This window comes from Triturus cristatus, chromosome 12 (assembly GCF_964204655.1).
Source record: "Triturus cristatus chromosome 12, aTriCri1.1, whole genome shotgun sequence".
NCBI lineage: Eukaryota > Metazoa > Chordata > Amphibia > Caudata > Salamandridae > Triturus > Triturus cristatus.
The window spans coordinates 94,173,375-94,186,689 of record NC_140595.1 but is presented as its reverse complement, the minus strand read 5'-3'; the positions used below and the strand labels follow the sequence as shown (position 1 = coordinate 94,186,689).

General features: G+C 46.9%; 1 protein-coding gene across 4 annotated transcripts in view; it reads right to left on the bottom strand.

Annotated features, from left to right (window-relative positions):
• Positions 1-8,798: 8,798 nt before the first annotated feature.
• The window catches only part of SEMA6C (semaphorin 6C), a 341,729-nt gene continuing 337,212 nt past the window's right edge, over positions 8,799-13,315 (bottom strand). For all 4 annotated transcript variants that reach the window (XM_085638745.1, XM_085638747.1, XM_085638748.1 and 1 more), the window contains one exon: positions 8,799-12,265. In XM_085638745.1, the coding sequence (XP_085494871.1) occupies positions 11,019-12,265 (1,247 nt within the window). In that variant the 3' untranslated portion in view covers positions 8,799-11,018. The remainder of the gene's footprint in view (positions 12,266-13,315) is intronic.

Below are 13,315 nucleotides of genomic sequence, written 5' to 3'. Positions count from 1 at the left end.
ATTGCAATAGGGTTTCAAGTTGGTCGTAATGTGCCCTATCGTACCTGGCTAACAGTGCTCGAGTGTTGGCGATACGCCGTATGTTAGCTGCCTGTGAAGCGTTCTTTTTGCCAGAGGCGTCTAAGACTTTGGACTCTTTATCAGGGGTGGAGCATCCCCTGATGTCTGAGAGTTGGCTCTCTTTCTAGCTTTGGAGACTACAAGGGAGTCTAGTGGTACGGGGCCCTTAATGTAAGCTGGGTCTGCTGGGGCAGCCTTCTATTTTTTCTCGATCCTGGGGTTAATAACCCTAGCCCTGACAGGATCTTTAAATACCTCAGGTGCATGCTTGGTAACTCCTTTTAGCATGGGCAGAATAGTGGTGGACCTTTGAGGGTTATCAAAGGTGTCTATAATCAAATAGTCTTCTACAGGGTCAGTATGTAAGTCAACCCCGTGGTATTGGGCTGCTCTGTGGAGAAGCTGATGAAAACCCATTGGGTCCTCCGGAGGGGAAGGCCTGGAGGGGTAGATGTCATCCTGTGGAACATTAGGGACATCTGGCGTACTGTAATCTTCCCAGGGGTCAGGGGAATAAGGTGGACCCCCCCTAGTGGCTCATCATCCGCACCCCCTCCTGTGTCATCAGAGGTGTCATCATCATCATCCATTGGTGGAGGAGATGGTGTAGGAGAATGGTGTGGTGGGGAGGAGGTGGGGGAGGAGGTGGTGGAGGAGGTGGTGGAGAAGGGACCCTGAGGGGAGATGTGGCAATGTCCCTTTTTTTAGGTGGTGGAGCCGGTACAGGCGTATCCAATGGTCTCTTCTTTGTACTCAAAGTCAGCTGACCAGTTTTAGGGTCTTTTAGAAGAGTTTTCTGTGTATGGTCTGGTCTAAATAGCTCTTCCAATAGAGGCTGGTCTTTTGGCACTGACCGTTTCGGTTCGGAAGACTTGCGCGGCACCGACTCCGGAACGGTTTTGTGGTCCTTAGGCTTGGAACTGTGATGTTTTACAGTCTCTGTGGCCATTTGTGGAACCGGGTGTTTTTTCGGTTCCGAGGCTTTTTTTGGTTCCGAAGGGTGTGAATCGGAAGCTTTAGGGATCGGCTTTTTGCTCGGATCGGAGTGTTTTTTTGGAGTCGATGGAACAGTACCTGTAGGTTTCGGTCCTGAGTGCTTGGATGTGGAGGCAGCGATCGGCAAGGAGGAGGAGGGCGGTTTCTTTTTTGGTGCCGGTGACCGCTCCGTGCCGATGGTAGACTGACTTGAGCCCAAGTTGCCTGAAGGCTAAGTAAGCTTCTGTGCAGGGCCAGAGGGCGGGGCATGGGAAGCAGTCTCTCGGTGTGCACCTGGGCCCGAAGGTGAATCTCGAATGGACTTCTTGGAGTGGAAAGAGGCACAAGCCGCACAGTCTCTGGCCTCGTGCTCCAGAGACAATCAGAGGTTGCACAACTCATGCAGATCGGTGTGGGGAAATTTCGACCCACATTGAGGACATTTCTTGAATGGCGTCCTTTCCATGAGCCAGATACCAAGGCCCAGGTAGGCCCGAAAGCATTCATCGAAGACCGGAATCGAGGACTTGGATGTTGAAGAGATGCGCGACGACTAGGGATCGCGATCGAAAACAATACCGGAGAAGGGTGAAGGATTGCGCGTCGAGAGTGGAATCGGTGACGGTTCTGAACTGTAGCGCAAGAAACACAGCCGAGCCTGATGGCGGAAAAAAACACTCTGAAGATGGAGCCGATGCCCATGCGCACTATCATCCAAAGGATGAGTAACCTATCTCGTGACTTCCAAAGACTTTTCCAAGACAAAAACAAGTGTAAACATCCGGGCCCAACACCAGATGGCGATCTATGCTTAGTGTGTGATCTGCAGCTCATATGCCTCAAACAGGATGTTATTAGATGGAATCATCGTCTTCTTTACGGCCATAATCCTTTTCAGGCATTGCAAGTCAGACCTAAATAAATCCTCCATCTGGGAAAATATGTGGGGGTTTAAGAGGACGTTACTCCACAGGTACATCATCAAACCATGCATTAACATTTTCTTTTATCATTCAGATTATTTCAGCCCACGAAGTGCAGTGCCGCGAGTTACTCCGAGAGAGGCAACTTATTTGGCGTCATAGTTGAAGTTTAGCAAATTGAGGACAGAGCCTTGGAGGGCACTGACTTTGACTTCTTGGATGGCACCAAGGCTAGAGTATGTGGGGCGATGGGTCATAAGATGTTGAAACATAAGGCGTGGAACGGCCAAGTGGCACAAGTGGGCCAGTTTGTCCTTGGGAGGCAGCTTGAATAAATATAGCATAGCCAGCCAATGAGCTGCAACCGGTGGAAGTTCGGCCTTTAAAGTCAGGAATGCCTTGTTTTTTTTTAAATGTTAGAATCAGCCTAGGAGACGAGAATGAGCCAGGCATTGTGGAACAGCATATGGACTCTGAATGATCCTTAGAGCAGAACCGTTTTGGTACGTAAGAGATAGTCGTCTCCTTCCCTATGTCTATCTTTTGTTCGAAGATCTTCTGAGAGATTCTGCCTTCTCAAGCGACTTGCATGAAGAGCACTACTTCAGGATATCTCTGCTTGCCATGGTCAAACATTGCTTGGCCTCCCCCTTCTTGCTGGCCTTCGGCTATAATACATAAATACATGTTGCAGGCAATGCAATCATGGTCCCAGCCAAGATGCCACACTCAAATGTCATGTGGGTCCGACAGGGACATTTTCAGGTGGCATCTCAAAGGGGTCTTAAATCCTGAAATCTCAGGAGAACCTTGAGCTAGTCAGTCAAAAATTAGGTTGTGTTGGTGAAACACTGAAAAGAGCTCTGGACCCACATTAATATGGTGTGGAAATATAGGAACGGATACCAGCACCCAAACGGTGCCTACTATACTTCGATGTTGTCCCTTCCAGAGGGTGGAGTTGTGGCTGCAGCTGCATGGCACTACCCGCAACACTGACGGGCTATTGCTGGGGAAGGAGTTTCCGGATCTAGTCTGGCACCTGGAGGATATTCATGAGATGATAGGTCCCCAGGAGAATGTACCCATCTGAACCGCCAACCCTGGAACCTACTTGCTCAAGAGACAGCAGATTGTGTCAGCAATGTCCCACTTCTTTTGGCTTGGCTGCAGATGGGCGGGTAGGTCCTAGTCAAGACACAGAGGTGTCATAAATCCGGATGTTGAGCTTTCTGTGCCTGTATGATACCAGAATTTACAGACTGGTTCTTTAGTGCACCCCATTTTTCGACCACTTTCACCTTTGTCAATTTCTCCCACCTTCCTCACCCCAGGTTCACCCATTTACCTTCCTGATCCGCCCTGCATGCTACAAACCTTCCTATGCCTACCAGCGGAGCATTATCTAGAACATCATCTATTAGAGGCATTCAGCTCATTCCTCTATACCTTCGGGACACTTACCTTACACTTCTTTTCCTCCACAACCGTCCCACCCCACTTGGTACTACCTTAGCCCTTTAGTTCTTAGATGCACAGTTCTCTACTGTCAATCCACTCATTTCTCCCTCTCACTCTATACTCCTATCTCCATCCTTATCCGCAGGTCACTCCTTGCATGCATATTATCCTGCTTGCCTCCAGTCAGTACACAATCTTTTCCACCCACATTCACAACTTCCTCTTGAAACCAACTTGAAACATTTTCAGCTTCTTCTTGACTGCTCCGGACTGTTAGTTCAATAATAATTCTCTTCTGCATTCATTCTGCTGCTTTACCATCCAACCTCCAAGTCACCTCATCTCGCTTCTATTTTATTGATTCACAGGGATTCTTAATAATGCCCAGCACCCTTTGTCCCAGATCCTATGAAAATACCTTAGTGCTCTTTGAACTACCTCGCAGCTACCGCATACCACCGCGTCTCTACAGAGGCAAGTTTGATCCCGGTTACCATCTTGGAATTTCAACAGGTTAATCCTTCTCCTTCACTCCTTCTCCAAGATGATCTCCAACTCTCCACATCTCCTCCCCTTTAGCACCCGCTCATCTTCCTGTGTAGACATCGGCCCCTCCTACTTCCACTTTCCTGTTGCCTGCCAATCACTCCCTGAAATGCACACTCATTAATGCAAGATTAAGAAGTAGAACTCACGGTTACAATCACAAATGAATCGACTACAACATGGACTTATTGACATGATGCCAAGGCTAAAGAATGGCCCCATTTTACACAAAGATATCCCTTCAGACTACAGGATTACTCTCAAGAACTGCACTTTAACAAAATCCCAGAGGATAGCTATTTTATCCAAAGACTCCTCCCTTAGGCACACTATCCCTCCAGGTTTCTGCTACAGAACATCTGATAATATCTCGCCTAATAACTGTGATACTTTGCTTCGACCACTGACGTGCAGAAGCTTTTCACAGCTTAATGCAGCACTCTGAAGTTCAAGGCTTTGTTCAGACCTGGGACATGGCTTCACTGAAGACCCTGCAACTTTGAAAGCTACAGACCGGTTTTTGGAAAAGATGTGTGGGAGGGGGAACGTTAAAGATCTTTCGGGTGGAATTCTCTGCTAGGAACATGTATGAATGAAGGGAGCATCAGTGAGGAAAAGCAGAGAGCCTCCAATCCGCGTTCCCATCTACTGCCAGAATCCCTTCCGTGAAGATAGATTACAGCTACAAATTCAGTAAATTGACACTGGTCCCAGTGGGTATTACCTAGTCACAACAACCCTGGTATTCACTTTCAATATTATTCAAGAAAATATCTTCGGCTAAAGCTCCACCTCATACCTCAACGCAACCACACTACCATATTTGTCTGCCTAACGACCACACCTAGAAGCATCATTAACACCTTCGGCGCATACTCTCCACTCTCACAAGTTACAGCTTATCCACTTCTGATATTACGAGGAGAGTCTAGGCACCAGTCAGAGGCCCTAGCTGGCTTTTGTCCTTGCTATTGGTGACAGCCACTTGTGATCACATCAAGGATTGGGAAGAGGGTTCTAGCTTTAATTCTTCTCAAACTCTACACGCCCTTGAAACAATGCCACGCTACTGCACAGCCTGAATCTAATGGGAACCCTGTCAATGGCCTTGACATGTATTTTTCCCTTTCTCTCAGGACAATAACAGATCATCTCCCTTCTGCCTTTCATTTCATTTCCTTTACACATTTTATCTGGTTTGTCGCAGGGCTGCATGGTAGCAACTCTTCTATTCAGTGCAAACCACAGCCCCTCCCCGAAGCTTATCCAGTCCTCACATGCCAAGACTAAACCAACACAATCACCCGCATCATCCTAGAACCAAACTAGGTAATAAATAATTGATGCCTTTTGGGCAGTGACAACTGGATGCACCTGAACTGCCTTAAACCCATAGGCTGTAAAAACAGAAATCCACAGAAATGTGGTGGCTGGCCCTAAGCCTAACTTTTGTATTACGACCACCAAAATCAGGGATGGCACCTATCCCGCCAGCAATGTTAGAAATCACAGACACTCTGGATTTAGGGCCATCACTAGACCCACAGACAAACCAGGAAATCAATTCTGGGTTTTACTAGCGCCGACTGTTGAAATGGTTTCTCTTTCACGAGGGACAGCTTTAGCAGTGACAGGTGACCATGTACCTTGGCTGTCACAGCTTGACTCCGCCAATGGTGTCTTTCTTGGTTTTTTTCTCTAGTAGATTGAAAAATTGACTGCTAGGCCATTCTGGCAACTGCAAACGTGAAATCATAACATAACATGTATTTGTAGCACACATTCACCCGTAGGCATCTTGGCGCTGAAAAACAGATGTTTATTATTACACGCCTCAATGGTGCTCATTTTATCGACCTCAGATGGATGAAAGGCTGGGTGGACCAGCCGGGATTTGAACCTGTGACCATGAGGTCGAACACAGGTCCCTGCAGTGGACGAATTAGTCCACTGAGCCACCAGACCCATCATACCACACTCTACCTGCTGGTGCTAAACTAGCTTCCAGTGACCATCGAATTCTCCTTCACAGCTCTCTACACTCACATCGGGCCATACTAGAATTATGTCTTACTTCAAAAGAAATTTTGTATCATATCAACTGACCTAATAAGATTTCCAGGTCAAAATCCAGGTTTCAAACTGACATTCAAGGTTTCTCAAAACAGCACACAGGTGATGTCCAACTTTAGAACACACCAACAACCTGCAGTTGTAAAATCTCTCATCACTTTCAACAGGAAGTGCGATAAACATCTGAATTTCTGCCACCATGACAATCAACAATGATCCCGGGCACGAGCCGGAACAAATGAAGCCTGACCCTTTTGAGGACACTGCACCGCGTGTACCCTAAAAAGAGATCCGACTGCCTTACCTCAGGATCCACCTGGGGATCTCTGCACTCAAATCCACCAATGGAAATGTGGATCTTCACTTCAAGGATCCAATACCCTGAACGGAAAGCTCTTGATGCTTTTACTCTGCTACGTGTCATAGTGACCGAGCTCTACTCTTGGTTTCTGCCTTCACCTACACCCGACTCAACTTGTTTCCAGATCTTGGTTCTGTACCGAAGACTTCTCCCCTTTAGAGGTATCAGGCAGCCGGTAACACTGGGTGAACCTGGACTCCATATCCACAGTCCATTTGTGGGGGGCACTTGAGATCAGGTCAAGTAGAGATGGGAAAGACAGGGTGACAGTAGAACTCCTCGTTTGTAAATTCATGTACCTGTCCAGGCATCTCAAACACCAAGAGAGGTGTTTTTGCTAAACTTGGCAGACTCATCTCATCTATATAAAAAAAATGCTTGTTCGGGAATGTTCTACTCGGGCTTCCGCCACTGAAAGATTATTTATGCCACGATGCAGGAACCATCCGAAATGTATCACTCATAGCCTTCAAGCTTAGTAGTTTGCAAGCGTCGTCTACGGAGATTCATAGGCATTGCACTTAGTCTCAGAATTGATATATATATATTTTTTTAAAACTCTCTTGCATCACTCTCTCACCGTCATCCAACCTAAGCCGGCCTTGATTGCAGATAATCCAGTGTAGACCAACCCCATTACTGCGCTTTGGGGTACAAGCATTAATAGGGATGCACTTTTGCCAGGGCCGTTCATTAGGGTTCAATTTTTCCAGTATCCCACTTTTCCTAAAGTGACGTTACAGAGTATAATATTTACTGTACAACATTTTCCCCCAGTGGGGTGCATCTAGGCGTGGGCCCTTGTCTTGGAAATCATCTAATGTTTAGTCCGTCCCATGTTGTTTAATCCCTTTGAGAATGCCTTGGGTAGAGTGTCTCCCGTGGTACCCTTTCTCAGTGACACACCTTAGATAAGACTATTTCAGGTGTGACCCTTTGTCTACTGTAGTTTCTCGGGTAAGTGCAACTGGGGCCATATTACAGAGCATGCCCCAGGGGCACAATGGGAATGTGCGCTGGCTTTGCATGCCCCGGGGCACATGCAAATGAGGGGATCCATTTGCCTCTGCGCCCGCACTGTAGTATAGACGTGGGCACAGAGGCAAAGAAGTTGTCAGGAGGCGACACCTGATGGCAGTCGTCTGAATGGGGGAAAGGGGTTCCTATGGACCCACAAGACATCCCCTTGCAGGCGGGTGCAGTCACTCACTGCATCCGCCTGTGAGAGGTTCTCAAATCCCTCTTAAAGTGCAGGAGGGTCTACACAGAGAAACATGGAGTAGCTTTTAAACAGCTGCTCCATGTTTCTCTGGAATGTGCTGTCCTGGAGACAGCACGGGTTTGTGGCTGCCCTGGGGGCAGCGCATTCTACATGATAGGGCGCACTGTTCCTGTTTGCACCCGGCATACCTGCTTAAAGCTGCGCCGTGGCACAAACAGGAAAATTGCGCCTTATCTATAATAGATGCAACTGGAGTCAAGCTATTCTGGCTGAAGAGGAGTGAAACCCCGAAACCGGTCCTAGGATGCTTGATTCCGGTCCAGGGAAGACATGGCTTGGCAGTTCGGGCTGGACTGTTCCCATGAGGCACAAGGTCAGACTGATTTGTATATGGCCATGTCTGAACTGGGGTGGCGTGGTGAGCAAAATAACGATGGATTAAACCCAGATCTGTGACTGGGGGTGAATGTTTTGCCAATGTGCAACATTCCGTCCATCATCTTGTGTGTTTATCTATAATAGGGCTCCTGGTATTTTTGGAAAGGATTCTCACAGTCAGATATTAGTATATTAATTCGAGGGTACAGTTCAGTACCTTGCCACAGTACTGCCAGTGAGGTACCATCCTCATTAATTGGGTAGAGAATTAGCAATGTGTCCTTGTCCCCGGTGTAGTGCTTTAAAGTACTGTGGGCGTGGCCACAGAGTCATACTTTGAAGTACACTAGGTACAATATATCTGATGTGACCTTTCACACAGTGTACTGCTATGGACTACAATGGCTGCAATATTTCTACTGTTTTTGGAGTACAATTGATTTGGTTGAGGTCTTTCGAGAAGATTGGCACACTAGGTGGACAGGTTATTGCACATCTATAACTTTTCATTTTCAGTCACCCTACTGTGCACCGCCCACTCTGCAATGTGACATTGGCATGCGCACAACATTTCCCACACCAAAGAGAACCACAATTGTGTTCACCAACTCCCAATCCCTGATCCCAATGTTGCCACGGCTGTAGAAAATGAGGCTTTGCGATGGTGCTGAACCATGTATTTCAATAGCTCTCTGTCCAATGGCACACCTTAAAACAAGATCACGCTTGATAGACAAGCACAAGCAGGTTTCTCAAACTGCGACACCCACGGGTAAATAAGGCACACACATACACAAACTAGTGGTTTGGTTAATTTAGTTTGAAATTCTGTGACCAAACATTAGTTGAACGTATCACTGTTACAATCATGGTCAGCTGTTGCTTAAGTCCAAGTAGCCCTTTGTTTGGCCAGGTAGGTGCTGAGATAACACTAACGTGGGTAGTTGGGGGTATGTCTGGGTGACTCACTTACTTAGTTTGATATATCCCAAGTAGATCAAATTCTACAGGGGTTGTGTGTCTGCTGGGTCCATGTCTTGCTCTTTGTCTTACCAAATATCTGTGAAGGTGTCTCGGTTGTCCATTGTCTAGTGGGGATCCGGGAGGCCAAATATCTACTTGGGGGAATTGGTATCCAGGTTGACATTGTTGGTATCCAGGTGACTCCAAACTACATTGGGTTTATGTCTGAATGGCCCACATATCCTACTGGTGTTTTGTTGATAATATATCTTGCTGGATAGGCACCAGAGCCCTGGTTCAATGTGTCCTGCTTCTCCAGATTGTAGTAGAGCCGCACAGCTGTCTCAGGATGACCATTTATCTCTTTGGCCAGTATCTATGTGAGCCGTATAGCTACACTAGTGCGTCCCTAGGGGACCACTCAACAGGAGGACTGAATGATTCTGTACCTGCTGATGTCCACCTGGGTGACCTGGTATCTGCTACAGTGTTTGCAGAGGTGGCCACATGTCTAGTGAATGGCTGTATGGCAGCATGGGCAGGACTATTTGGTTTGACTGATTTACGGGCCACTCAAATTCCTGATTACAATTATGTCGAAGAGACAAACATATCATACAATGACTATTTGGGTAACTTCTTATTTAACTGACCTGTGCGTTGGTTAAAAGGTTGGCATGGTGTGGTCAACCTCACGTGTGGCGAACTAAATATCTGGTCAGGTGTGTTTGGTGGTCTATGCTTGGGAATGGACGAGTATGTATTAGGTGTATTTGGTTTCTTCGGTGTGGGATGGATAACATATCTCTGAGGTATCCGGGCCTTGCCACATGACTCACTCCGGTGGCTGTGTCGGTCTGTGCGCTGTGTCCGGTCACTTATTTTCCACACATGAAACCAGGTTACCACTGCAATGGTTCCAATATGGAGGACCGTGGTAGGACATGGAAAGTGAACTTCACTCCACAGGGCTAGGCTGTCCTCTTTTAAAAAATCTGACCTTCCCAATTTGATTTGTTTGGGCTATAAAGACTTTCAGTCCGGTATCAACACACATCATTTCCTGCTATTAAAATGTACACATTTTCAGTACTGTTTAGATTGCTGAGTTTTTTCGCCCTACACAGTAGGATATATCCCCTCCTTTTATATGGAGTTACACTGCAAAAGATGTGTATATATACACATACATATGCATATACACATATATACATGGTGTATTTATAGAATCCACAAGGCTCAGGGTGTCTCTATAACTTTTACATTCTTTCACTAGTTTCTGCAAAGTTGACGTTTAATACTGCTTTCCTGTTCAGGGGCCGTCCAGCAGAAAGATTCATCACATGCTACAGAATTTCTTAGCACCACAGCCATCTTGATCCGCTCTTCTTTGTTGAGATTCCCCAAACACAACAAGCTGACAATGGGCTTCCATAGAGAATCCGCTGCAATGCATGAAGACAATGTAACAAATCAACGAACAATAGCACAGGACATTCCATCATCGTCGATATGTCCAACATGGCCGTTCTCTTTCAATTAAAAGCTCATCTTAGCTGAATGATGAACCCAAGATTATCCGCAACGGTGCTGGTGTCAGAAGAGATACAGCGCTGACCTGAAAGCTTGAGGGATCTTCCTCCTTCTTGCATCATCCAAAGTGTTGATGTTGAAGGTCGATGGTCAACAGAAAGTAGACCTTGGAGGTTCTTCCACTCTGCTCTGTGCAATCAAAGTCTCTTCTTTTATGGTCAATTAGCCATGGCACATGCTTCTGTTTACAACATCGCCCCAACAGTGTTACCTTTATGAACAAAAGCTGATGTGCTCCAAAAAGCATGGCACCAGGATTGTTTAAAAGGAGATTGTTTCCTGTTGACACATTCGATATTCCATAAAAGGAAATACCTTTGACCAAATATAATCTCCCCATTGGTTGAAGGAACCCGGAAGGGGAGTTCTTTGATCTGCAAAAGGCGGAGCACTTTGATGGGTATTCAAGGCAAGTGATGCACATGACGATTTCTTCTCCACCGGAATCCTTAAATCAAGTGGTCTAATAATGGAACTGGTTCCCAGTCTTCACAGGAGAGGATGGCAAGAACATTGGCCTTGGAGAAACATCTGGCTTCAGGGAAGCTGTTCTCTTGACCCCGTTCCGAGGCAGGGGTACTTGTTCCGGATAGCTGTGCTGCCTGGAAAGGAAGACGCTATGATGCTCCATGGGAATCGGTGTGCCCGTCGAGTGCATGCGCTGTAGCAGCATGGCCGAAGGGTGCTGCCTTCCACCCTGGCTCAGACTGTGTTGCCTTGAAAGCATCGCTCCCCCATGACCAACGTTTATGAGTTTCTGGGCGGAGGATAGGGAGTGTCTCTGAGAGGGATTCCGGGACTGCATTTCCATGCAGGCCTGTGGGGAGACATCGGGTGGGATGTCTAGCCTTCTGGGTAAGCTATCCCGTGGCAAAGTTGAAGCACTGTAATAGGGGGCGCTTTCAGTGTCTGGGATGTTTGGCTGGACTCGGTTGGCAAAAGACATGGAAGAGTGGGGGCTCAAAGCCTGGGGGGTCATTTGCACACTGCCCATCATTTTCCTCGGAGAGCTGCTAGTGTCGTGAAGGTGCTTTAAAAGTTCATCGAGGGTGGTCACCTCAACCCCCATGGGGTGATACAGTTGAGAGTGTCGGACCATTACGCGTTCGGAATTTGAGATCTTCTTCTCATCCGAGTAACTGGTCAGAGAAGACTCGCACCCATGGATGCTGCTTGAAAGGACCATTGGGTTGGAGAACTGAAATGCTGGGGAACTGGACACTGGGCTGTGGAACATGGGGCTCTTCACCTGCCTCTCCTTGGCGTTGTTGCAGTTCTGGTTTCTCTCCCATTGGTTGCGGATTGCCTTCATATTTTTCATTGGCAGCTCAGGCGTGGACTCAGGAGTAGGCAGGCCAGACAACTCCGGATGCGGCTTTCCCCCTTCTTTGGTGCCACCGCTGGACTGCTCCTTATCACTTGGGAGCAGTGTGGTGTAAAGCTTGGGCGAGGAAGTGTCCACCATGCCCTCCTTTGACTGGCCATCCAGGAGACCGTTCATTTTGGCCAGACTGCGCAGAGACAGTGGGCGCTGGATGCTGGACTCGGGGTCTTTGATGGTGTTCTTCTGAAACACGTGGTTGCAATAGCAGGAGACAAAGAGGCCGGACAGGAGAGCACCCAGGACGAAAGCCACAAAGACGCAGCCGATGAGGAAGGTGAAGTGGACACTCTTCGTGGATTCCTTGAGCCCAGATTCCTGTCTAACACCTGCAAGAATGTACAGAGAAAAAAATGATCAACATTCAGGAAATCAATTACAACAACTAAGAAAACAGAGCATCATGAAGGAATGAAAGGACCTGCGCTACATGCGTTTAAGGTTAATCCTATGATTTGTACACTCGCTGATACGCATGTCCACCACGCACGTGCTCCTGCCATCATAGATAAAGTCTTTGACAGATCTGTGAGTTTTCCCCAACTTCTCACAAAACAGGTTTTTGTGAGCAAAGAATGATCTCACAAGCGCCACAGATGAAGTCTTCATGGATCCACCTGACCTACGGCACCAATTCATTTTAAGATTTCTTCTGAGTCTTCCACCCCTTCAACCTCACCTCATGACTTCATTGCCCCATGATAGTGATCTCATGTGAAGGGTTCAAGTCCTTCGGATATTTAAGTGTTTCTATTGTCACCACACTTTCCTTCAGGAGGTAACCATGTCCTTCATCAATCTCCCACTGTAGTGTTTGTAGTACATACATTTAATTATTTCCGTCATTGTCCTCCAGACTTTCAGTGCGATAGGAGGTTGCCCAACCACATCAACTTGACACATTTCTACTTTTCTGCACCAGCTTGCCTAGTGACAATTGCCTCAGTACCAACCTGTAGGAATTGGCACAGGGAAGGCCAGCTAGACTCTGGAGGTCCTTTATATGTGAATAAAATATTAAAGTTGTGAAAAAAAAGAAAATATTCAATTGTGGTTTCTACGCTTTCCTGATATAGCAATCCGTAACTGAATCAACAATACGCACAAAACAAATTTCTGCAACAAAATTATGGGACAAAGAAGTTCTCTAGATATATGGCAGGATAAAGCACCAGAAGATGAGAACTCCAACAGGGCCTAGAAGTGGGACATAGGGGGAACACAAGCGATATCCCGTTATAGGAGACTGCAGAAGGTATGGGCCGTCTACCATCCGATCACAGTGGAATGAAGGCCAGAACTTTTCAGGAGCACTTTAAATTGAAGCTGTTACGGAAGGCAGCACCTTTTAATTAGTCACTCAGGTGCTATCATGTAGA